The sequence below is a fragment of the Phoca vitulina genome, unplaced genomic scaffold (genome assembly GCF_004348235.1).
Source record: "Phoca vitulina isolate PV1807 unplaced genomic scaffold, GSC_HSeal_1.0 scaffold2, whole genome shotgun sequence".
NCBI lineage: Eukaryota > Metazoa > Chordata > Mammalia > Carnivora > Phocidae > Phoca > Phoca vitulina.
The window spans coordinates 58646880-58672956 of NW_022589705.1; the positions used below are offsets into that span (position 1 = coordinate 58646880).

Here is a 26077-nt window from a genome sequence, read left to right on the forward strand (position 1 = left end):
AGGCATAGTAAGACACGATCCCATGATCCAGTGAAGCAGGTGGACGTGCTAGGAAATAAGTCCAGGAAGGTATGAGAAGTGCGCTGATGGTAATTCAGACTACCACCTTTGTCTTATCATCCTCAGTGTCCATAGCGGCCACCATCATCTATGCCTATGCCTGGCTGGTTCCTCTCGCACTCTGGGGTTTCCTCATGTGGAGAAACAGCAAAGTTATGAACATTGTTTCCTATTCGTTTTTGGAGATCGTGTGCGTCTATGGATATTCGCTCTTCATTTATATCCCCACAGCAGTAAGTACCACACTTATTCTGAGTGATGCCCTGGGCTTCTCAGAAATTCAGCCGGCGTCATCATTTCTAGCCCAACACTGATGGGCACCTGAAAAATACCCTTTGAATTTAGAAGTTCAGCAGGAAGGGGGATAGGGAGCCAAGTGCCTTTGCTGGACCTCCAGCCCTTCGTTCTGAAAGCATTCACCTCAGTCTGCGTGCTGGGGTGTTTCTCCGGCTGAGACTGAGACGCCACAGTGGCAGGGGGCGCCCAGCTGCCGATGGGCTCAGGGGACTTTATAAGCACAGGTGCCTGGAGTGACCAGATGCCTCCAATAAAGCCCTCCTCTCCCTCCTTTTCTCTCAGGTACTGTGGATTATCCCCCAGAAGGCTGTCCGTTGGATTCTAGTCATGATTGCGCTGGGGATCTCAGGCTCTGTCTTGGCAATGACATTTTGGCCAGCTGTTCGTGAGGATAACAGGCGCATCGCGTTGGCCACAATCGGCACGATTGTGTTGCTTCACACGCTGCTTTCTGTGGGCTGCTTGGTATGGTCTCATTCCTGTGATCTTCCTGTGTGCTTTATTTTTATTTATTTATTTATTTTTATTTTTTAAAGATTTTATTTATTTACTTGGCAGAGAGAGACACAGCGAGAGAGGGAACACAAGCAGGGGGAGTGGGAGAGGGAGAAGCAGGCTCCCTGCTGAGCAGGGAGCCCGATGCGGGGCTCAACCCTGGGACCCCGGGACCCCGGGACCATGACCTGAGCCGAAGGCAGACGCTTAACCAACTGAGCCACCCAGGCGCCCCTTCCTGTGTGCTTTACATACAAATGCTGAAAGACCCCAAGCTGTGATTCACAATAATTCCTTTAAAACTGGCTGCATAAAATGAATATTGTTTTAAATAGACTGTCCTAAATGAGAAATGGTAAATTTATGAGAATTTGATGGTAATCTCTGGCTTTACCAAATTTCTGAAATTTGGTTACGATTCAGAGTGTGGCCAGAGGAAGTGGAGCTGGATGAGTGTCTATAATAGGTGGGGTGCGGGGCTTGGTGGGGGAGTTCTGCCTTTGGATGTCTTTGCTGGTTTTCTGCGCATACCTAGAAAGAGTTTTGAAATTTAAAGTTTCATAGGTGGAAAGCATGAGGATGAAGTCAAATTAGGAAAGGGGAGATATTTTTAAGGTGAGTAACGTTTAAAAGAGTTTTTGAGTTCATGTATTTGGGTGTCTTTTTAGGGAGAGCATGTCCTTTTGAGTCAGACAGGCCCAGCTCGGACACCGGCTCTGTTACTCACCGGCTGTGTGAGCTTGGCCATGGTACCTAACTTCTCTGAATCTGAGCGTCTTAATCTGTCACATGGGCATAGTATTTCCTGCCACATAGGGTTCTGAGAATAAAATAAAATAGTACATATAAAATATTTAATGTAGAACTTGTCCCACAAATACCCATAAATTAGGTCCGTTGCCCTTGATCCTAAGGAGATATGATTTTCTATCTTGCACATTGTACACAAATATTTCGGTCCATGGCCTTAACAAGGCCTGACGCAGATTTTTAAAGAACTCCAAGTTGAGGAATGTTAAGGTTACTGATGAAGGAAAGGACGTACCCATGGGAAGATATCCATCCATGTCACCCGTGTCCAGACTCTTGGTCAGGTTTTACAGTTGTGGGAGTAAGTATTTCTTTGGCACCATTTGATCTATAATATTTTTGTCTAGACAGCCTGGGTCATGCATAAGATCCCAATACTTGATCATTGAACGAGTCTCATAAAAAGTGCCAGGTTCTGAGACACAGAGCTGGTTTACATATACTTTCCACGTGTCTGAGCTTTAAATTCTTGAGACCTCTAGAGGACTGTTGGTTTGACTCACGGCAGAGTGACACCATTAATTTCTGGCACTTGGAGCCCCTGGGCTGATCCCTTGTAATGCTGCTGCGACCCTCCTTGACCCTTCTGTCTGCTGAGGAAGAACATCCTTTCTCACTGTAGCCCTCTCACTGGTGTGTCCCCATGTCTCCCTTGAATTTTCTTCCCTATATACTTAGTTGAGGCATTGATGGAGAGAAGGAGGCAGGAAGAAGCGCTGCCTTGTTCAGTTGTGTAAAGGATCGAGAGGAGCATGGCAATCAGACTTTGGAGCAGGGAGGAGGAGGAGGGGGTGGTGGTGGTAAGAGTATTATTAAGAACCTATTTCATTTGGTGCGCATGGCAGGCTCTTTTACCTCCTATGCCTGTTCCTCCCTTTTGGGATAAATGACACTGACATTGGGACTTACCTGCCCATCTTGCTGCTCAGGAACTTGCTGGAAGAGAGCAATTAGAGGGAAGCAGAAAGAGTACTGCACTGGGCTTAGCACTGCAAGCCTAGGCAAGCGCCCTCTCTCAGAAACTTGGCTTCCTCCTCTGTCACGGAGATTCAAATTTTGTGGGCTTTTGTGAGGCTCAGTGAGATGGCTGTGAGAGCCCTTCATATACTGTGAAGGGTTCTTCAGATGTAAAGAAGTTACTAGAAGAGCCCTGTGTCATCTGAAGCTGCCAGGGCCCTTTCATGTGTGCCTCTCACTGGCATCTTCCCGCCTCTCTCCAGAACATCTTTCCCATCATACACCTGGTTGGGAAGTTGGAGGAGACAAGGAGGCAGGAGAGCAGGCCTTGCCTGGTCCACTTCCAGGGGACTCCAGGGAGCCAGGCCATGACTCCAAGGATGATGGAGCAGGGAGGGAATTGCAGGTGTAGGACCCCTTTCTTGGAGGGGAGGCACAGTTTTCTCCTCCTCAAAGAAGGGAACTATTCCATGATCAGGTGTTTAGCCAGGGGCCCTCTGTGCCTGGGGTTTTGTTCTCCACACCAGAGCTGGCCTCCTCTGTCATCTTCTGGAGATGTGCAGTGCAAGAGGCTGAAGCAGAGATGAGGAGACGGGGTCTGGTCCCAGCTCCCTCACCCCTGCTTTGGATATTTCCCCTCTCTGGACTCCACCTCCTCACTTAGAAAAGGGAGCTGCAGGAGCATCTTTACTTTTGCAAGGATTGAATGTGCAACGTGAACAACACAAGCCGAACACATGCAAGACATTATTTTTATTGGAAGGGCAGGGAGAAGACTTGGCAGCGAAGGGGCACTGGCTGACCCACACAGCGTGGCTTCCCACTCTGCCCTGGGGAGCACAGATTGCCATTTTTGCCTCAGTGTTCTGAAGCGTATGCCAGCACTCTACCTGCTGAGGGCCCCTCGGTGCTCACGGCTGTGCGCTGTTGGTAGCGGGACACTCCTGGCGGGGATGACTAAGGAAGCCCGGAAGGGTGCGTCCTTGGCTGGCGGGTAGATGTACAAGCCTGTGTTTGCGGGGGTTACTGCTGATAGTCAACCGTCCCGTGCCCTCGCTCTCTGCCAGGTGACATTCCTGGCCTGACTTCTAGAAAACCTGATGGTTCATCCTGACGCCTCCACGGTGCCTATATCTAGACGGGGCATAGGCTAGGTGCCAAATTGCAGGCCGCTCCACAGAAGAGAAGAACATAGACTTTGGAGCCGGACACAGCTGGATTGAAACCCTAGCTCAGACACAGGGTTGTGTAGCCTTGGGAAAATCTCCATCTCTTTGAGCCTCCACTTGCTCATCTTTAAAATGGGGATAACATTGCCTATTATTAATGATCTAGTATGTGCCTGGTGCACAGTAGGCACTCCCCAAATGGTAACTGTGGTTGTTACTAAGTATTTGCAGCATTAATGAACTAACGAGTCATAGAATTATAGTTGCCCTTAGAGGCAATTTTTTCTAATCCCTTTGTTTTACACATTAGAAAACAGGCTCAGAGGGGTGGAGAGACTTGTCCAAAGTTACAGTGTGAGTTACTAGCAAAGACAAGTTTAGACCCTGGCCTCTTGGCTCATTCCATCTGATGAGGGCCTCCTCCAGGAGCCTGGAAGAAAGGCACGGCTCCTGCACCATGGGGGGCGCTTTGTGGCTCTGTGCACACAGCATCGAGATAGCTGGAGGGACCCAACACTGGCAGCAAGGCCCCTGTCCCCCACCCCCTTAAGTTAGGAACCATTCTTTCCCCACCTCAGAAAGCAAGTGCCAGAATGGGCCCTGGGAAGAAGGCTTTTAGAGCTAATAAGATTGCTCTGGGAATGTGACAAGCTAAGGGGGCTCCGCAGCTAGAAACTTGGAAATGGATTGTTGAAGAGTTCACACAGAATAGGAGTGTTGGCGAAAGCTCCAGTGTGTCGTCTTGGTGCCCCCTTCTGGCTGATAGAGAGTAGAGCTGGTGAAATGGTTCTTGATTTGGCTTTTTGTCCTTTTACCTTCCTCAGGCCATGACTCCAAGGGAGAGTCACAAGTGTGCAGTGACCCCTGACTTATTAAGGGATTCCCCTTACTTTGAACAACCCAGGTATTTTCCTGGGCTAAAGTCGGATTCTCAGACTTTGAAACAGGTCGGAAGATCCTCCTTATTTTTTCTCCCTCTTCTACCTCTTCCTGATTTTTTTTTTCTTTTTAAGATTTTATTTATTTGACAGAGAGACAGATAGTGACAGAGATAGTGAGAGAGAGCACAAGCGGGGAGGAGAGGGAGAAGCAGGCTCCCACTGAGCAGGAAGCCCAACATGGGGCTCGATCCCAGGACCTTGGGATCATGACCTGAGCCGAAGGCAGACGCTTAATCAACTGAGCCACCCAGGCGCCCCTACCTCCTCCTGATTTTTGACAGTGAAATTGTAGATGGTGACTGGAATCACTTATCAGACCTTTCTTTTCCAAGCTGGAGAATTATGAGGTCAGGCCTGCCTGGCACTTTCTTGTAAAGGTCCTTACCAAGAGCCAGCTAGTTTAGCAGCAATCTGTTGTAGCTCAGTTCCTTTATATGGGTTGTTTACATTGTGGGCCAGACCCTGAGTGAGAGGCTGGTGGCACAGGAACAGGAAGGACACAGTCTTTGCCCTGGAGGAGAGACTGGATGATGTGGCAATGAAGAGCCTGAGCCTTGGAGTCAGAAAGACCCAACTCTGCCATTCGCTAGCCATGTACACCAGATGGAATGACAGCCTCTCTGAGCCTCCGTTTCTCATTTGTCAAATAGGATAATAATAGCAGCCTTACGGGGTTCTTATGCAGATTAAGTCCTATGGAGGAAGTGGCCAGTAAACGGTGGCTACATTTTAAAAAGTTACTCATAGTAGAGTAAGTGAGATGGACAGAAACAGAGTCGGTTGTAGTTCAGTGGGTTGACAAGCGTGGCAGAGGGAAACGTAGGGGCCCCGGGGAGCCCAGAAATCGTATCAACTTGGAGTCTAGAACACTCGAGCAGACCATTGTGTTTTAACTCCCCTCATGGGTTTCCTCTTCCTGCAGGCATACTTTTTTGATGTGCCAGAGATGGACCACCTCCCAACAACTACAGTTGCTCCAAACCAAACAGTTGCAACAGCCAAGTAGCTAAAGAGGAAAGTAAGAGATTATATTTTTATGACGTTTTTTGTGGTTTGGTGCAGTAAAAAAATGGGCAAGTGCATCACTTCTGAAACTGCTAGCATCAAGAACCAAGAGGGCCAGACCCTTTTGTCTGCCCGTGTGATTCACTAAGGCATTTGTGCACGAGCAGGTCTGTATCTATGCGGCCCTCCAGCCCAAGGCCTCAGCTGTGAAATCCACATGGTCCTGGCTTGATAGATTTGGGAGAGGTGAGCTCTTAGCTTCTTCATTAGAGGAGCTCCTTCCTGCCTTTTGGTTCCACATCCCCTCTCCTCTGCTCTCTGTCCCCTTCCTGGGAGCACAGTATGGGTTTGTTCTATTTGCTTACAGTCCTGGTGGTTTTTCTAGTTTCCCTGTGACTTCTCAACCTGGCCTCAGACCCTGAGTGTGACTTCTCTTGAATTACTCATAGGGTTCTCCAAAGCCTACAAATTCTCATGTCTGGTTTGCTCTCTGGCCTCTCAGATGATTCTACTTCAGTGGTTAGCTCAGTAGGTTAGTGTACAGGAAGAAGAGCCAATTCCTCCATGGCTCATTCCTTGCCTCCCTGTTCCAGATCCTCAGTGTACCAAGGCTGCCGCCATGCTGAACTTCTTGCCATTGCCAGAACACATATGCCTTTGCACTTGCTGTTCCAGATGTCTGAAATGGTCCCTCTCTTCCAACAGTCATCACTTACCTCGTGATCCCATTATACCTTGTAATATATATCACTGTTAATGGTGCTGGAAACACTAATTCTTCACTGTTTGTGTGTCCATCTGCATATTCATTTGTTCATTCATTGATTCATTTGTCCTCCATGGACTGGTATGCCTCTCCAGTTCGACTCAGCAACATGAGAACAGGAAATGGGTATTACCCTGCATCTTCATTGCTCACCACAAGACCTGGTGTATAGGAGGTGCTCAGTAAATGTTGGTGGAGTGAATGAATGAAGCCATGATCTCTGCACATGATCTCCCTGTGGGCCGAGAACCTTCAGTCTGTTTTGTAATCACAGGGTGACTTTCTCTCCCAGAGCAACAGGGTGTGGTGCAAAGACCAGGGCCTTTAGAGTCAAATGGAGCTAAAATGAAATCCTGGTGCCACCACATACTAGCAGTGTTCCTGGGGCAAGGAACTTACTGTCTCTGAGCCTCAGCCAACATAACTATGAAAGAAGAATGATACAACCTGTACAATAAGACTGTAGTGAAGATTAGAGATCATGTCTATAAAAGCTCCTGGCTCATAGTTAAGGTGCTCAGTGACAGAATCAAGCTACTGCCCCTCTGAGAGTGGGTCTGTATTTTTGTTGAAATTTGGTGGTTCTCACTGACTTTACCTTGACCCTTTATTTCCTTTTTGTAAAACCAAATAGATTTTCCCTCTTAGTTGAGGAATTTGGGTTGCAGGCCTTGCAGGTTGACAAGATGTGGTTGGTCAAAGACACTTCTGGTGGTCTTGTTGGTAAGACAGTTGCTCTGGCCAATGGAATGCCTAGGGAACTATTGTAAATGCCCCAGCCCACCTTCTCCTCTTCCTCCTTTCACGTGGGGATGTGATGATGTTAGAATCAAAGGTCAGAGCCCTTGGAGACAGGATGGGCTTCCCTCCCCCTTTTACCATAAGGAAGCTGAGGCCAAGAGAGAACAGTGCCTTGTCCAAGGCCATCCCAGGGTTTTGTGACAAACTAACATGTGTATATCACATTCTGTTCTACAAAATACTATCTAGATCACTCTCTCTTTGTCCACTGTTAGCAGCCTTGTTGACCCCATTGTATAGATAAGGAAGCTGGACTTAGGAAGTTTGAGTTGACTAAGATCACCTACCTCTTAAGAGGCAGAGCTGGGACTCAAACCCAGGTATTCTGGAGCTGTTTCTTGAGGTTTTTCCACTTTACCACTTTTAAGGCTGATGTTCTTTTTACTGCTAAAATTTGCAGGCCCCCACTGCTGGCCTTTGGCCTCTTTTTTGGAGCCCTCCTTTGCTGTTCTATAGATGCTTCAGTTCAGAGAATCCATACTTATTTGATTGTGTAATCTCTCAGGAATTTGAGGGCTGTATTAATTATCTATTGCTGCCTAACAATATTACCTCAGACCTAACACCTTAAACAATACCCATTTATTAGTTCAGTTTCTGTGGATCCGGAGTCTGGGCATAGCTTAGCTGGGTTCTCTCCTTCAGGTTCTCTTACAAGGCTGCACTCAAAGTGTTGGCCTGGGCTGGGGTCTCATCTGAAAGCTGGACTGGAAGGATCTTCCTCCAAGCTCACCAGGTGTTGGCAGGATTCACTTCCTTGTGGTCTGTTAGACTGAGGGCGCTCCTTGCTAATTGTCAGCTGGAGGCTGTCCCCAGTTCCTTCCACATAGGATGGCTGACTTCATCAAAGCTGTAAATGGAGATAACAGACAGTCTATTAGGAAGACAGAAGATAAGTGACGTAAAGTAACCATGGAAATGATACCTATCAGCTCTCCCGTATTCTTTTGACTAGACACAAGTTGTAAGTCTTACCCACACTCAGGGGGGAAGGCATTCCTCAAAGGCATGAATACGTGGAGGCAGGGATCATTGGAGGGCATTTTTATTTTATTTTATTTTTCAGCTTGATTAAGGTTTCCTTAACAAAGAAAATTGTAAGATACTTAAAGTATACATTGTGATGATTTGATAGACATATACATTGTGTGGAGGCCATTTTGCAGTCTGTCTGCCACAAGCACACACCCTAGTAATATGTGTATGTTTGAAGTGTTTATATATTCTGTTGTCAGTCCATATAGTAACTATTAAAATTTAATTTTTTAATTTTTGATGAAAAATAAATATTAATAGAAGTTCTAAAATTTTTCTTCCATTACCTCAGTGGGTTGTTTTTACAACCCACTGCCTTAGAATGAGCTTGTGGTAGCTTGTTTCCCTTATGGTTTGATTGTCTACACACTTGTGAAGCTCCTCTTGCAGATGGATTTCACTGACTATTAGTAGAGAAGGCCCTGGGGCAAGGTGGGTCTCTTCCTGAGATTGAGGTCCGTGGGAAAGGGATTGAGTCTGATTGGACTTGAACTCCCCAGTGCTTGGCCTAATGCCTGTCTGGCACAGACAGAGCGAGTGCTCAGTTAATGTTGGGTAGTTGGAGGTGACCCTTTGTAAGATTAAGGCAAGAGGGTGCTGTGGGCTTTTATGAGAGGTGTCTTGGCTCACAGAGCCCTCATTTACTCTCTCACTCAGTGTTTACTTGAGGCTGTTCTGTGGCCTCCATGGGTCAGGCATTGGGGACCTAGAAAATCAAATACAGTCTGCCTCAGGGAGCCTTGGTCCGTGGGTAAAACAGCTAAACAGAATAAACAGACTGTGTTTTTAGAGAAGTGCCCTACCCAAATTGTGAATTGATGAGCATGGTGGGAGCACAGAAGCAGTGACTCATTTGGCTTGAGGGAAGGCTTCATAGAAGGGGTCTTGTTTGAGCTGGGGCCTGAAGGTTGAGCAGAAGCAATCAATTACCTGTTTTTCTGAAGAGAGTAGTCAGCTTCCCATGGCATTTGGGAAGGTAGAAGTCATAGGTTGTTCATTTGGGACACAGTGATGTGATGTGGACTCACATCCCTGAGAACAAGAAAATCTGAGCCCAGCTGGAGGACAGAGGTAGAGCCCACAATGGCAACAGTTGCTTGGGTCTCTCTGGGCTGAGAATACCTGACATCGACCTGGTGAGGGGCTCTTTCAGCCTGCTCCTGTGTTAGGACTCGAGTTCTTTCCTTACATTTTGTTATGAAAGCTCCAAGCCAATGTCCCATGTGCTCCAAACCTTCAGAGAGTCAGAAGCTGGTGTTTGAGAAAAGCCTGGTCCTCAGGGCCTTTGCAGACCTCCCACCCTGATTTATATAGATTTGACACCTTTGGGCTTTGCTCAGATCTATAAACTTGGGCATCAGTGTGTCCATTTGGGTGTCAAGTCTCCAAATGAGATAGTGATGAAGAGTTTCTTTGGAGCTTCCCTGGCAGAAGCATCAATCACTTTGCCAATGAGAGGGCTGTCCAGAGCCCCAGGCTCTGCGGATTTATGAGCTGCCTGTGCCTTCTACTGTAATCTCTAGACTCCCAGCTTTCACTGAAAAAGAATGGCTTCTAATCTCACAGATAACCTTCCTCATGTAAATCTGCACATTGGAGGGCTTAGCCTGCCATGGATTACTGGGGGAACATTCACCCCTTCTCTCCCTGGAAACTCAGGATCATAGAGGAGCCTCCAATGACTTGTTTTCAGGGACTACCCCTATATAAATCATTAAGATATTATAGAGAATATCTGGCTTGCTTCTTCCGTCCTTTCCTTCCTTTTTTAAAATTAACTTACCACCTGAGGGCCAATGCCATTTCTTCTCTGAGCCAAGACCCTGGGGAAGCCTGGAAACTGTACCTTGGGAGTCTTACTTCGGCTTGTGGGATGGAGTATCTGAAAGACAGCATTCATATTGGGGCTGCCCTCCCAGGGGCAGTGACAAGTGGGTCTGTCTGGAGGAGGGTAGCCAGCAGGTAATTATATTGCAGTGTGATAGGGCTTTAATAAGAGATGAGCAAAGGGCTTTAGGAGATTCCTTTGTAATTAAAAAACCCTCCTGATTTGGTACACAGGGTTTATGTGCAATTATCCTTTCACTCACTCATGTTAAGAGTGTTCACTTTATAAGCCAAAGCTACAAACCCTTTTTACTACATTTATACACATCAATTCTTTTATTCTGAAATCAGTTTTAACTCAATGCTGTAATCCTCTTTAACAAAGCATCCAGACTATGACTTTCCACCATGGCTAATGCTGTTTTCCACCAGCCCCTTCTTCTTGTCCACACCATGTCTGAGATATCCCTGCCCAGAGCATCCAGTTTTAGTTCCGTCAATTTTCTTCTTGGTTCTCTGTCTTTGAAGTCAATTGGGAGAACCTGGGTTGGAGAGTGGGTCAGCTCAGTAACTTTTTTTTTTTTTTTAAAGATTTTATTTATTTATTTGAGAGAGAGAAAGCACAAGCAGGGGGAGCAGGAGGGGCAGAGGGAGAAGCAGACTCCCTGCTGAGCGCAGAGCCCGATGCAGGACTTGATCCCAGGACCCTGGGATCATGACCTGAGCCGAAGGCAGATGCTTAACCGACTAAGCCACCCAGGCACCCAACACAGTAACTTTTTATTCTTGCTTAAACTTATTTAGTGCAAAGTTTTTACACATAGGCAAAAGTAGAGTGAATAGTATAAAGAGTCTCCATGTACCCATTGCTTACTTTGCACGGTTGTCAACTCATGGCCAACTTTATTTCATCCATACCCCCATCTATTCCCCCATATTATTTTGAAGCACATCTAAGACATCCTGTTATTTGATCCATAAATATTTAAATTCTGGATCTATAAAAGACACTTTTAAAAACATAACCGTAATACCATAGTCACATCTAAAAAAAAATATATCTCCTTAATACAGGCATACCTCGTTTTATTGAGCTTTGCTTACTGCACTTCACAGATACTGTGTTTTTTACAAATTGGAGGTCTGTGGTAGCCCTGTGTTGAGCCAAGTCTATCAGCACCATTTTCTCAAAAGCACTTGCTCACTTTGTGTCTCTGTGTCACATTTTGGTAATTCTTGCAATATTTTAAACTTTTTCATTGTTATTATGTTTGTTATGGTGATCTGTGATCACTGATCTTTGGTGTTACTATTGTAATTATTTTGGGGCACTACAATTTGCACCCATATGAGATGGTAAACTTAATCGATAAATGTTATATGTGTTCTTATCGCTCCACTGACTGACCATTCCCCTATGTCTCTCCCTCTCCTTGGGCTTCCCTATTAAAAACATCATAATATTGAAATTAGGCCAATTAATAGCCCAACAATGACCTCTGAGTGTTCAAATAAAAAGAGTCATGCATCTGTCACTTTAAACCAAAAGCTAGAAATGACTAAGCTTAGTGAGGAAGGCATGTCAAAAGCCAAGACGGACTGAAAGCTAGGCCTCTTGCACCAAACAACCAAGTTGTGAAAGCAAAGGAAGAGTTCTTGGAGGAAATTGAAAGTGCTACTCCAGTGAACACACGAATGATAAGAAAGTCAGCCAGCCTTACTGCTGAGGTGGAGAAAGTGTGAGTGGTCTGGATAGAAGAGCAAACCAGCCACCACATCCTCTTAAGCCAAAGCCTGACCCAGAGCAAGGTCCTCGCTCTCCTCTACTCTGTGAAGGCTGAGAGAGGTGAGGAGGCTGCAGAAGGAAAGTTGGAAGCAGCAGAGGTGGGTTCATGAGGTTTAGGGAAAGAAGCCACCTCCATAACGTGGAAGTACCAAGGTGAAGCAGCCACCTGGGTGTAGACGCTGCAGCAGGTGATCTGGAAGCTCTGGCTCAGATCACTCATGACGGTGGCTACACTAAACAACAGATTTTCAGTGTAGACGGAACAGCCTTCTATTGGAAGAAGATGCCATCTAGGACTTCCATAGCTAGAGAGGAGAAGTCAGTGCCTGGGCTTCAAAGCCTCAAAGGACAGGCTGACTCTCTTGTGAGAGGCTAATGTAGCTCGTGACTTCAAGTTGAAGCCAGTGCTCATTTACCATTCATAAAACCCCAGGACTCTCAAGAATTACGCTAAATCTATACTTTTTGTGCTCTGTAAACGGAACAAGAAAGCCTGGATGATAACACATCTGTTTACAACATAATTTACTGAATATTTTAAGACCCCTGTTGAGACCTGCTCAGAAAAAAAGATTCCTTTCAAAATGTTACTGCTCGTTGACAATACATCTGGTCACCCAAGAGCTCTGATGGAGATGTACGAGATAAATGTTTTCATGCCTGCTAACACAGCATCCGTTCTATAGCCCAGGGATCAAGGAGTCATTTCAACTTTCAAATCTGACTAGTAAACACATTTCCTAAGGCTGCAAGCGCCATAGATAGTGATTCTTCTGGTGGCTCTGGGCAAAGTAAATTGAAAACCTTCTGGAAAGGATTTGCCATTTTAGAAGAACATTCGTGATTCATGGGAAGAGGTCAAGATAGCAACATGAGCAGGAGTTTGGAAGAAGCTGATTCCAACCCTCATGGGCGACTTAGAAGGGGTTCCAGACTTCAGGGGAGGAAGTGACTGCAGATAGGGTGGAAGGAGCAAAAGATCTAGAAGTGGAGCCTGCAGGGGGGACTGCGTGACCGCCATCTGAGGATAAAACTTGAGTGGGTGCGGAGTTGCTTCTTCCGGATGAACAAAGAAGGTGGTTTCTTGAGATGGAATATACTCCTGGTGAAGATGCCATGAAGGTGGTGGAAAGACAACAAAGGGTTTGCAATATCACAGAAACTTAGTGATAAAGTAGCAGCAGGGTCTGAGAGGACTCCAATTTTGAGAGAAGTTCTGCTGTGGGTAAAATGCTATCAAACAGCATCACGTCCTACAGAGCAATTGTATGTGAAAATAATCAATCCATGTGGCAAACCTCATTGCAGTCTTATCAGAAATTGCTGCAGCCACTCCAGCCTTCAGCACCCACCACCCTGATCCATCGGCAGCCATCGACATCGAGGCAGGAACCTCCCCCAGTAAAAAGATTATGACTCACTGGAAGCTCAGGTGATGCTTAACATTTTTTAGCAATAACGATTTTTTAATTAAAATATGTACATTTTGGGATGCCTGGGTGGCTCAGTCAGTTAAGCATATGCCTTCATCTCAGGTCATGATCCCAGGGTACTGGGATCGAGTCCCCACATCAGGCTCCCTGCTCAGTGGGGAGCCTGCTTCTCCTTCTGCCCCTCCCCCCCATTCATGCTCTCTCGCACTCTCTCTCTGACAAATAAATATTTTTTTAAAAAGTATGTACATTTTTTAGACATAATGCTATTGCACACTTAGTAGACTACAGTATAGTGTGAACATAACTTTTATATGCCCTGGCAAACCAAGAAGTTCGTTTGATTCACTTTATTGTGGTATCCACTTTATCGCTGTGGTCTGGAATGTCTCCACCATCTCTCTGAGGCATCATATATACTTCAGTGTTTGAATTTCATCTTGGAGTTTGTTGCTGTATCTCTTAAATGTGTTTTAAATGATAGATTCCCACTCCATTCCCCCCACCTTCCCTTTACCATGTATTTGCTTAAGAATTGTTTATCCTATAGCTTCTCACTGTCTGGATTTTGCCGATTGTATTTCTATGGTGTTGTTTATCATGTTGCTCTGCCTTTGTTTTCTGTAAACTGGTGGTTGTATCTAAAGGTTTGATCAGATTCAGCATTGGTTGGTTGGTTGGTTTTGGCAAGACTACTTGATATGTGGTGTTAAATGCTTTCAGCCATAAACTCATGCTGTGTAATTATCTCTTACTTTTTGATATTAAAAGTAATTAAGCAATGCCTACATCTGTTAAATCATTAGGGTTTTCAAAATGGCGATATTTCAATTGTATCTTTGCTTCTTTGTTTATTAATTAGAATACTTCTTTCATAAAAACTTCCCTTTATCTACTATTTGGCTCTCGAGTGACATAGTTTCTGTAGAAAAGCAGCATAAATGATTCTTTTCCTTTTTTTTTTCACCTATTTTCAAAATAGTAGTTGGTTTATTAGCATTCGACAGCAATGGCCAGTTAGTTTCAGTCCATCCCAAGTATTATGCTTACCAATACTCAAGTTGTCCCTTTGGCTAATGGGAACCTCTTCAAATTGGCCCGAGTCCTGTTGGCATGGCCCTAAGAGTCTCTGATAACTGTCTTGTTATCTGTTACAACAAAATTTTCCAGGCTTTTCCAGGCTCATTTTGAACATTTCCTGTCTCAGACCCAGACTGAGTCATTTCTCAGAGTCTTGGTTCTGTTCAGTGGGGAGATAGTAATACCAGGTCACAATCTGGGTGCTAGTGGTGCTTATTGCCATTGGCTTGGTTGTTGTTTACAGGCCTTTTCACTGTTCAGAGTCAGGAAATGTGTTGTGTGCTTGATTGTTGGTTTTTTTTATGATTTTATTTATTGATTTGAGAGAGAGAGAGATAGCAAGAGAGTGCACGAGTGGGGAAGCAGCAGAGGGAGAGAGGGAGAAGCAGGCTCCCCTCTGAGCAGGGAGCCCGACGCGGGGCTTGATCCCAGGACCCTGGGACCATGACCTAAGCCGAAGGTAGACACTCAGCAGATGCTCAGCCGACTGAGCCACCCAGGCGCCCCATCTTGATTCATTTTTTAAAGGAGATATATTGTGAGTTCATACTCATACTTTCAATTCTTATTTAGCACCACAGAGTTTTTTCTAAATTGCTTTTATCTTATATCTGTATCTCCTTTCCCACTTGCTGAGGATCTCACTTTTCAACAATACCAGCAGTGATAGAATTGGACTATCACATTAGTACTTAATTGTTTTATCCGGGCACTCGCAACAGTCCAATAATAACAGCAACAGCACTCCCATTAATTACTGGAAACACTGATTTAAAGCCTTTTAAGGCTTTTTTTTTTTTTTTTTAAGGTTTTTAAGTTCTGGAATTCCCTTTCCTAGCTTGTCTACTTGGAAGCCCACTCTTTATTCTTCAGGACCCACTTCAGATAGCCTGTCTTTGGGGAAGTTTAGATTACTTACTCCTCTATGCTCTCCTACAGCTCTGTATGTTCCTCTGTTAGGGCAAATCTCTTATTCACTGTGACATAGACTGAGAATTCCTAGAGAGTAGAGATTTATTGACCAGTATACCCGCAGCATCCAGCAGGCTTTGGGGAAAGCTTGATTTTGAACAAGTGACAGTTGATAGACACGTCACATGCACACATGCTTGGTGAGTTTGCCAGGTGACCTGAGCACTTTTTACTTGTTCATTCATTGAGGGCCTACCCTTGGCTACCGTTGGCTGGGTGACTGGGGTGAACAATGGAGATAGGTCCTTACCCTCCCAGATTTTACACCCAATTTTCTATCTCAGGCATCAGACTAGAAGGCCCTGCTAAGAATCCTAACTTGGGGAACTTCGGATTGGAACACCCCCAATCAGGCTTGGGTGCAGGGTTGCCACCACAAAGGAGGTGCAGGGCAGACCTGGGTCTCAGTGGGGCCACCCGAGGTGGGGAGCCCGAAGTGGCCAGGAATCGGGTCGTAGGTGGGGAAGAGGCGAGGGAGCTCTGGCTGATGGTGGCGTTATGGACCAAGTCTGGCATAAAGGGCAATTATCTTACTTGCCACCCTGTGGCCTAAGCCCCAGGAATTCCCCTGGGAATTACAGGCTACCTACTGAAAGTTGGCAGCAGGGCAAGGGAAATTTTCTGTCTTGAATCCCTCCTCTAGTCTTGACATTAATTTGGAACAGACAGACAGATGAGAGAAAAAGAGCATGTTTATGAAATAAAATCTTTAGTGCCTGCCCTGTGGGCTCGTTTGTCCCTACCTTTATTTAGCATTTCAGAAGCCCGAGCTAATGTTTACCAGAAGGCCAAGCAGGACTTCAAGTTCTTCCAGTCCAGCAAATCACAGCATTCATGCTTCTCCAGCCACTTTTCACAGATACATTGTTGGCAACGTTTCCCTTTTCTAGAGCTGGGACATTGAGGCAGATACCCCTGCCTTAGCCCCACCTTCCTAGTTGTGATCCTGCCCCCATGGTAGTAGGAAGCCTGGCACATTCTCTTAGGTTGGAGGCCATCTATTAGGAAATGGCCTCTCTGCGAAATTTCTTAATCCCCGCCCTGGATTTAACTATATCTCTAGCACCTTTTTCCAAATTCCCATCTATTGCAAATCCCCAACTAGGTGTACCAACAGATGATTCAAATTCATTATGTCCAAAACTAAACTCATCTCCCCCACAACCAGATCCTCCTTATATTTTCCTGTTTCCGTGAATGGCACTACCATCCACACTGCCTCTGACTTCAGACTAGGTTAGATTCTGTATTACACTGTCTCACAGTACCTCATGTCTGTAATTACATAAGTAATCTGTTATGTATTGTTTACCCTGGAGTTTCCACTGCCAGGCTGTGTAACTTTCTTGAAAGTTGGGACCATGGGCGCCTTATTCATCACTGAACCCAGTGCCCAGCACATCTGTTGGATGAGTCCTTAATCACTATTTGTTGGATTAATTAAGAAATCTACCCAGTCACCCTAGAAACCTCATCATCAGTGTAGAATCCTCCTTCTTACCTTCCATATCTTATCTGTCAGTACAACTTGTCTATTCTAGCCCTGAAATATTTCTCAGATCTGTCTTATTAGTACAAATGCCTGATGTTCCTGGTGTTCAGGATCTAATCATCTCACATTCAGACTGTGATAATAACTTGATGGGTTTCTCTCTCTTTTCTTTTCCTTCTTCCAATCCATCCTATGCATAGCCAAAGCAGTTTTCAAAAAATTATAAAACTGTGTCACTCCTCTACTTAAGAACTTTCTTTTCTTTCTTTCTTTTTTTTTCTTTTTTTGGCCTCCAATTGTCTAAAAGACAAAATCTAAACTCCCTGGATTGCCAGGATCGATCCCTAATCTGTTTGTCCTACCTCATATCCTGCCATTGTCCCCTGCATAACCTCATGTTTCAAAAACCACAAACAGCTCTCGAGTTCTCAAATCTTTTTATGTCCCTCCATATTTACTTTATTCCTCCTCTAGCACCTAACATAGCTGTCACAAAGAAGAGAGAGAAAGAAGGATGTGTGAAGATAGCTTTGGGATCTGGCAGAGAAAAATCACTGGGTTTCCAAAGAATTAGAGGAAAACTTTTTAAAATGTCATCTCCCCTCCAATAATAAGTCTTCCTGCAGTTGGTAAATCAGGGCTCAAGGCTGTCTGGTATTGAAGCTATACCTCTGAACATAAATACCCTGTCCTACAGTTTAGATCCTTTCTGAATGGGGGAGGGGCGAGTCTTTTTCTTAAAAGTTACTCTTTTTGTTTTTCAGTTCTCTTTTCTGTATTTTGGAGTGTTCTTCTGGACATGGCATCTACTGCAGGAAAGCAGAATGACCAAGCCAGCAGGAAAACTGATGGAATGGCACCACCCTCTGGCAGCTAAAGGTGCCGTGCTGAAGTCTAATCACCTAATTTAACAAACAATGATTAAATGTTGTTCAGTCCATGTGTCTTTCAGCTCTTCTTTCTCACCTGTCAGTTATTGTTGGAACTGTACACCGATTTGGAACAAAATACAAGGGAACGTGGTAGGTGTGCCTGCCATTTGCCTCTTGTTGTCCTGTGATGCCCTTAATACGTGAAATGGATCCGTCCTAACGTCTGATGACTTTCTTCTGAATTGTATACAGATGTTCCTCTGAGGTGATCCTCTTCTCTCCAAATGCTTGCCATCCTAAACTGGTGAAACTGTATGAACTTTGGTTTGGATTCATTGGGAGCCTGAACATTTGTCTGTGGTGACTGGACACTGGGCAGCCGAACCTAATTGTTGCAAAATAAATACCTCATAGAATGTCTGTCTGCATTTCATGACTTTGACCTCGGGTTCCTCCTTGATGTTTTATCTTTAGCATGCTGGAAGCTGCTGTGAATCTTGATTTATTTAATGCGATAGCTGTTGGGGTGTGGGGGTTAAAATGGACATCGGAATTTTTCCTCCCGTAAGTATGGAACGGAGGGTTGGAAGAACATGCTCACTTACAAACTATTTTGACACAGATTTTAGAAACTTTTTTAAGGGCACTTTGAGTGCCTCTTCAACTTGGCCTGACTCCTGGCTAGAGTGCATTAAAAGGAGAAACCAGTGATGCCTCAAAGATACTTTGTTATATTTTTTATTCAAAATGCGTGCCATCTGGGAGGCTGAGCTTCTGCCAGGTCAGGATTGCTGATCCCCTACTGTTTCTGTTGTCCCCTTCAGGCTGGGAATTTCCAGTGTATTTCTGAGACAGCAAGACACATGTGGACTTAGAAGGCTGATCACACCGAAAAAGGAAGAGGCACACAAATTCAGGCTACCGTGAGCTTAAGGTCAAGTTGGCAAACCTCCCATCAAATGCAGAGTATCCTCCCCTCCATTAATTTACTTAACAAATATAGGTTGTGCACCTACTAAGTAAGTGCTGGTCAGCATTCTAGGTGGTGGGGCTGGGCAGTGAACAGAACAGACCAGGTCCCTGATCCCAGGGATCCTACAATCACAAAATCACTGCTGGGGGGTTGCCAGCCTCAGCCTCTCCAAGGCCGCCGTCTCCTCCTGGGACAAGTCCTTGTGTGCACACCTCTACAGCTTTCGCTGCTTGGTCTGAGCTCTACCCCTGGGCCTCTCAGATCTAGTCTGATCTTTCTTCCCTTTGTTGACTTCAGATGTTTGAAAACAGCTGTTCTGCGCCCCCTGAGTCTTCTCCAGCTAAGTGTTTCTTTTGTCTTCAAGGACTCTTCAGAGAACTTGGTGTCTATACCTTCCAGACACCCTCTGAGCTGGTACCCTGGTGCTCTTTCATTAATACTTAACTACTGCTGCCCAAGGCAGTGATTCTTACACATGTGGGTCCTGGGAATGCCTGGTACAGTCTGCAACCTCCCCTTCCTAGGTCTCACCAAAAGTGGCAGGATTTTTCTCCAATAAAGAAGAGAAGGATACTATGAAATTATATATATATGAAGCTCTGCTACAGTTTCTTACAGAGCTGCTAAGAGGCTAAGAGCCTTGCTATTTCCTGGGTGATAAGAGTGTCTGACATAGCTCCCAATTTCCTGGGTAGTGGAGCATTTTTTTTTTTTTTTTTTTCGAATGAGGTGACTCTTGGGGGCCTCTGGATGGGACTGGTCACCAGGAAGACCAAGCCATGATTAGAAGCTTGGAACTTTCAGCCCCACTCCCCATTCTTTGGAGAGAGGTGAGGGACTAGAAATGGAGGTAATAATCAATCAGGCCTATAGGATGAAGCCTCCATAAAAATCCCAAAAGAACAGGGTTTGGAGAGCTTCCAGGTTGGTAAATACATCCACCTTCCAGGAGGGTGGTGCATCCCCAACTTCAAGAGAGACAGAAGCTCCTGCACCTGGGACCCTTCTAGACCTTGCCCCATGTATCTCTCTACCTGGCTGTTCATTTATATCCTTTAAAACATCCTTTGTAATAAATCAGCAATAGTGAGTAAACTGTTTTGCTGGGTTCTGGGAACAAATTATCAAACCCAGGGAGGGGGCCTTGGGAGCCTCTAATTTGTAGCCAAGTCGGACAGAAATCATGGATAACCTGGGGACCCACTACTTGCAATTGGCGTCTGAAGCAGGGGGCAGTCTTGGGGGACTGTGCCCTTACCCTCTGGGTTCTGCTCTACCTCCAGGCAGTTAGTGTCAGAATTGCTTGGTGTGGAAGATCCACATATCTGGTCACAGAAGTGGTGTAAGTGTTAAAGTGAAGGAAAGCAATGAGTTTTTCCCAGGCACATATAAATATCCACGTTTGAGGGGGAATTTAGTTACTACTGAGTACTTGTGTGGTGTGACTGGTAAAGTTTTCCCCCAAAAATGTTTAGAGATTCTTTAATACAGTGGTCAGGATTTAATTTTTAAGTAAGGATTTTAGACACAACCAGCATCATAAATTAGTACCATCATCTTATAAAAAGAGAGGCCATTATAATATCAAATAATCTGGAAGGACATAATGTCAGTACTAAAAACTTGAATAAATATAGCTTTCTGGAAAGCTGACTACTCTGTTCATTTTTTCTCCTGGGAGCACTGCCCACACACACCAGCCTAGGTGCACAGCCTGAGCACTTTGCCCTCTGGGGGGCGGGGGTTGTGGTCAGGGGCTTTGGCCCCACCTTACCATCACCCCAGCTTTGTTCTTAGGCAAGTCTACATTTCTAGTCCAGCTTCCTTCTTTTGGAGGCCTCCTAATGGAGCTAAGGGGTGAGGGCCTAACCATGGCCTCTCTCAGGTGCCTTTGCTGAGACCAACCTACTGGGGGTCCTTGAAGATGTCTTTTCCACTCTGACCCAGGATTCAGTACTCTTTCACCCGTAGCCCCTCCCCCCTCCCTCTTCCTAGCCTCCTGAGCTATAAAATGGCAGGAGATTTTTGTTTAGGGATCCTTTGGCGGTAAGACTGCCCACATCTGCACCAACGCACGTGACCCTTGCCTGGCACTGTGCCAAGGGGAAAAATGGAACATTAGGGGGGCCAGTGCTTTCTCCTATTTAGTATCTTGCTTATAACATCACAGTAACTGATTAAAGACTTGACTGTAACTTTTCACCTTCACGACTCAGACACCTGGCAGCTCAGCTCTCTGCAGCTCAGTTCCGCTTTTGACAGGCAGGAAGAAGGGAAAGGGCAAAAGGGGTTGACCAGTTGAATTGACCTGGCTTTTAATGTGTTTTCTCCCAAACCCCATCTAATGTCTTATGCTTCTATCTTATTGGTCAGAACTATACCACATGGTCATCCCTAGCTGCAAGGTAGGCTGGGAAATGCTCTTTAGCTGGGCACACTGCCACCCCGAATGAAACCAGAATGGGTTTTAGATAGATAACTATTACATCTTGGAACCCCTGCTTTTAGAAAAGTTAATGGATGGTGGTTTTTCCATTGTCAGTTTGATTTCACTGGTTGGCATATAAAGATTTAAGGGGCGCCTGGGTGGCTCAGTCATTTAAGCATCAGATTCTTGCTCTCAGCTCAGGTCTTGATCTTATGGTCATGAGTTCAAGCCCCTCATGGGCTACACAGTGGGCATGGAGCCTACTTAAAAAAGAAAAAAAAAAAAAGATTTAAGAGAAAAGAGTTCTGGAAAGATGGCAGTGGCATTTTTGAATCTCTCCAACTTCCTCCATAAAAATAGAGCATCTGGGATAGCAAAACCAAAAACATGCGGACAACATCTACAACAAACTTGGGTGACAAGATATCACCACAAACCCCAAAATTCAAGCAGGTGGAAACCACTAGCCACTCAAAGACTTGCATGGTATCAGCACTTTTGTGGAAAGAAGCAAAGGAAGCAGCTGAGTGTCTGAGAAATCTAAAAAGAAGAGAACCCCAAAATAGCCAAGAGGTACTCCCTAGAAAGTACAATGGACCAATAGGAGAAAAGCAGCTGGATTTGGGGGCAGTTTTGTACAACCCCGTTTGCAGCTGATGAGTGCAAGGGGTCCGAAGTAAGGTCTGAAGAAGTTGGACTCTGAAAACCAGCCAAAGTATCTTTCCAGGACACCAGAGTAGAAACTGCAGGGAATAGAATACAGATAGAGCAGGCCAGGGATATTTGGGGCAAAGAAAAGGGAAGTCAGATGAAAGTGGGGGAAGGGCACAGAGCCAGGAGATCTCAGAAAGCTTGAAGCCATATTTTTGAACACTTCATGAAAACAGAAAAAGAAGCTGTAGAGTCTTGAATTTAGCAAAGCTGTCCTAACTCACCCCTCCTTCCTAAATGTGCAGGAAGACTAATTTCATATAAAAATGAGCAGCAGAAAGGACTGCAATCAAACCTCATAATGAAGTTATTATAAGAAAAATGAAAACATGGAGAATATTCTCCCTAATGATATGAAAACATTCCGGAAAGACATGTCCATGAAACCAGCTGAAAACTATAACTTAAGATTTCAAAATAAACTAAAGTAAATTAAGGAAATAATACAAGCTCCTGCTCAACAGCAATGGTGTAGTTCTAATTGCAGTACCGGCGTTCCCCTCCCTTTCCCCCCTACCCCCCGCCCCAGCAGCCCCACATCATGTGTGTGCTCTGGGGCTCTAATGTAGAGGGAGTAGCACCTTCATGATATTTGGATAATAACTCCCTTCTCCCTTTTGCTACTACAACCCTATTCTTTCTCTCCTATGGCCTTTCAGCCCTTTGAATACTTTTGTTATCAATTCCCTGTGTTCAATTCCTCTTTGAATTAGATAACAAAGTTTGTTGTCCTGAATAGACACTTTCTGATGCAGTTACTTCCATTCATTCTTCTGTTCATTTAACATTTATTGACTACCTCCTAATGTTAGAGCATTTTGGAAACAATGATAAACAACATAGACAAAGTCTCTGTCCATGGGAAACTTATGTGCTAGTTAGGATTCAGACAATAAATAAGTAGTTACGCACGATGATTTCAGAATGTGATAAGTGCTCTAAAAATAAATGTGGCACAAACAATAATTGTCTCCATTGTGTAAATGAAGTCAGGAGGTATGGGCAGGTAGCCTAGGACTGGTATAGTTGCTCCTAGTAATCAAGTTTACTTTGAGCACAGTACTTGATTTTGCCTGGAGTGTGACACATCCGAATTCTATGCAGCTGGATGAAGGAAGGGATTAAGAAGGGGCAAAGAACGTGGCTAGCTCTTTTTTAAGGGGAGTTTCTGGGACGCTACCATGCAATAGTTTGATTACATTTTATTGGCCTGAACTCATCAGTCACCTAGCTCCACCTAGCGTCAAGGGAGACTAGGAAATGTACCACATGCCCAGTTAAAAATTGGGGAATTCTATTTCTAAGAAGTAGGGGAGAATAGATATGCTGGGCAACTAAACAAAGTCAACTGACTGCAAGTAACCGGGGTGTGTTTAAGGACACTCATTTAGAATGATTCTTTTTTTTTTTTTTTTTTGGTTTAAATTTTATTATTTTGTTATTTTTTTAATGAAGAAGTGATACGGTCACATTCTCGTTACCTCTTACCCATATTTCAGTAACTTCCTAGTTCCAGCCTTCCAAGCTTCTTCCATAGAATGATTCTTTATCATCTTTCTCCACCACCAGATAGAAGGTTTCTTCTTGGCAGAGACTTGTATTCCCAGTTGTTCTGCAGGGCTTCAGACATGATTGATATTAACATGTTTTTGGAAATGAATATAATCTTAAAGCAAATCAGGAAACCATTATTAGCAAACATTACAAAGCTCTATGTGTGATCTCAATTTCTTTCACTAGACTGAGTTTCTCCAGAATCAGTAAATCACTGAATCTCTCTGTCTTTCCAGAGTACTGAATGTTGACTGTGGTATGTAATTGGGTATTAAAAGGTGTTAGCAAGATGCCTCCAGGGATCTAACTGAGGGCTAATGCAATCAGAGAGGACTTCATTAAGTGGGTCTTGGGTCGGTAAAAATCTTTTTCCTTACCGGCAGGAAATTAATGATAATCAGTATTTGTATAGTATTTATCATATCTTCGCAACATCACTGGATGCCATCTTTGTTTTTTTTTTTTTTTTTTTTTTTTTTGCCATCTTTGTTTTTATCCTTATTTTCTAGATGAAGAAATCGAAGCTCAGAGAGGGTCAAGACATCCATTTAGCTAGAGGCAGAGCTGGAACTAGGAACCAGATCTTAGGAAACCAAAAGCACCTTTATAAAGATTTTGTTCCATTTCGGTAAAATTAGTGAGTACCTCTGTGGAGAGGGCCACGACAGTCTGTGATTTCACTTTCAAGCAGTCGATAAAGAAAATTGGGAGAAATAAGGACCAATCATTTTGCCAGAGCTAACTGTAAAATTCTATCAATGGACACTGTTAACGCTTATCGGCTTTATAAAAGACTACGATTCCCAGCATGCCACAAAGTACCTCTGGGAGGACTTCCATTCCCAGCATGCTGTACTTTGGAACTCTGAGTCCCAGAATGCAACGCTCCCTCGCTCCCAGAGCGCCGTCGAGACTACAGTTCCCAGCATGCAGCGCCGCCCCCAGTTTCTGGCGTCCCGCTGGACCCCGCTTCGGAGAGACCTTTTGGACTCCAGAGGGCGGGTCCTGAAATCCCAGTCTCCTTTGGGGGACGTGTCCGCGGGCCAGTTCTGGCGCGTTGGGCCTGTCCAGACGAAGCCTCGAAGGGATTGGTTGGGGCCTGCCCCGGGCTTCCCTCAGGCAGCGTTTGAGGCAGCCCCAACAGGGTCCTCCTGGGGCCTTTCTCCCTTTGAACTGCGGTGGCGGGCGGGCGCACTGTCTCCCGCACCCCTCAGAGCCGGGGCCGCCATCACCATGGTCACGGCTGCGAGTCGGCCTTGCGACGGCGGGTCGCGGGACATCTTGTGGCGCGTGAGTGCAGCGCGCACTATGGCGCGCCCTCGGGCCGCAGCTGGAGTCGGCCCTGGCGGGCGGGCGGGCGGGCGCTCGCGGGCGCGCTGGGCGGCGGAGGGGCCGGCTCCTGTGTAGCGTGGGGAGCGCGTGGGGAGGGGGCGACCAGAGGGACCGATTGATTACAGGGATGTGGGTGGTGTTCCGAGTGGAATCTGAATGCGGGGTGGGCGGGGCGGGCTAGGGAAAGCTGGTTACTAGTGTGTGCTAGCCGGACATCCTGAGTGTAAACTTGTCATGGGGTGGGAGAGGAGTCCTGAGTGGAAGCTGGTTAGAATGACAGGGATGACCTGCATGGGAACTGGGGCAGGGATGGTCAAGAGTTTTATGCAAGGGTGGTGTACCTGGTAGGTGCAAAATAAATAGCTTGTTGACTACTTGGAGTAAGAAGTGGGAAAGAATGTCTGGAATTGGAAAGAATGTGGTGTGGCCTTAGCAGAGGCTGTATCCCAAGCTAAAAATTTTGAGTCCTTAAGTCTTGCCTGTTCTTTACCACCTATATTATCAATTACTGATGTCCTGTAGATGTACTTCAGGAAATATGACTGCAGTTTTTGGGGATTTTTTTTTGTTTTTTTTTGTTTTCTCCTTTTTTCCTTTCCCATTGCCACTGCCTTCCTTCAGACACTAACTGTAAACTTTGGCTTTGGGCAGTTGTGGTAGACTGCCCCCTAATTGTCTCTTGTGTGGGTCTTGCCTCCTCTGATCCATCTCCATCATAGGCACCTTACAAACCCAAGAGTATTTTACCTTCCAAAATGTAAATCCGATTAAAGTAAAGCACTTTCATGCTTCAGACCCCTCAGTATCTCTTCTTTACTCACTTAATCAGCAGTGTATCTTGTGTCTCTACGTGGTAGACACTGGTGATTCACACATGAATACAATGCAGTAATTGCCCAATAACTGCCATAGCTAATAATTGCGAACACAATTATAGTATACAGATGATCCCTATAAAATGTATACAGCTTTTAGATATTGACATATCAATCAATTAAACCTAAAGAGAGAAATATAAGTTGCTGTAAAATACAGTTGTAAAACTAAGACAATACCTCTCCTTCCTTAAAGTGTGATATTTAATGTAGCATCTGACTCTCGACTAAATGCAAGCATCAGTTCACTGATAACACAAGATTTGGTAGTTGTATGCAATGTTATTAATAGGAGTAACCATTGGGGTTTATATATAGCTGCACAGACTATGATCTGGGTGTAAATACTAGTCATTAACATCCCATATGAAAAGATAGGATTTGCATAACTGAAATAACTGAAGTA

General features: G+C 45.0%; 2 protein-coding genes across 5 annotated transcripts in view; both read left to right on the forward strand.

The window, feature by feature from the left end:
• YIPF1 (Yip1 domain family member 1) overlaps nt 1–18780 on the forward strand; it is a 36358-nt gene extending 17578 nt beyond the window's left edge. The window contains exons 7-10 of one of the 4 annotated variants that reach the window (XR_004302323.1): nt 127–293; nt 640–822; nt 17691–17948; nt 18051–18777. Coding sequence is in view for 3 of the 4 variants with exons in the window: in XM_032428602.1 (XP_032284493.1) it covers nt 127–293; nt 640–822; nt 17691–17837 (497 nt within the window). In the remaining variant the exon portion in view is untranslated. Of the gene's footprint in view, nt 1–126; nt 294–639; nt 823–5651; nt 5748–17690 lie in introns of all 4 variants that reach the window. The other 3 variants (XM_032428596.1, XM_032428602.1, XM_032428585.1) reach the window with 3 other exon arrangements.
• Nucleotides 18781–24410: 5630 nt separating this feature from the next.
• The window catches only part of NDC1 (NDC1 transmembrane nucleoporin), a 42357-nt gene continuing 40690 nt past the window's right edge, over nt 24411–26077 (forward strand). Inside the window, exon 1 of the mRNA XM_032428617.1 lies at nt 24411–24754. Within this exon, the coding sequence (XP_032284508.1) occupies nt 24698–24754 (57 nt within the window). The 5' untranslated portion in view covers nt 24411–24697. The remainder of the gene's footprint in view (nt 24755–26077) is intronic.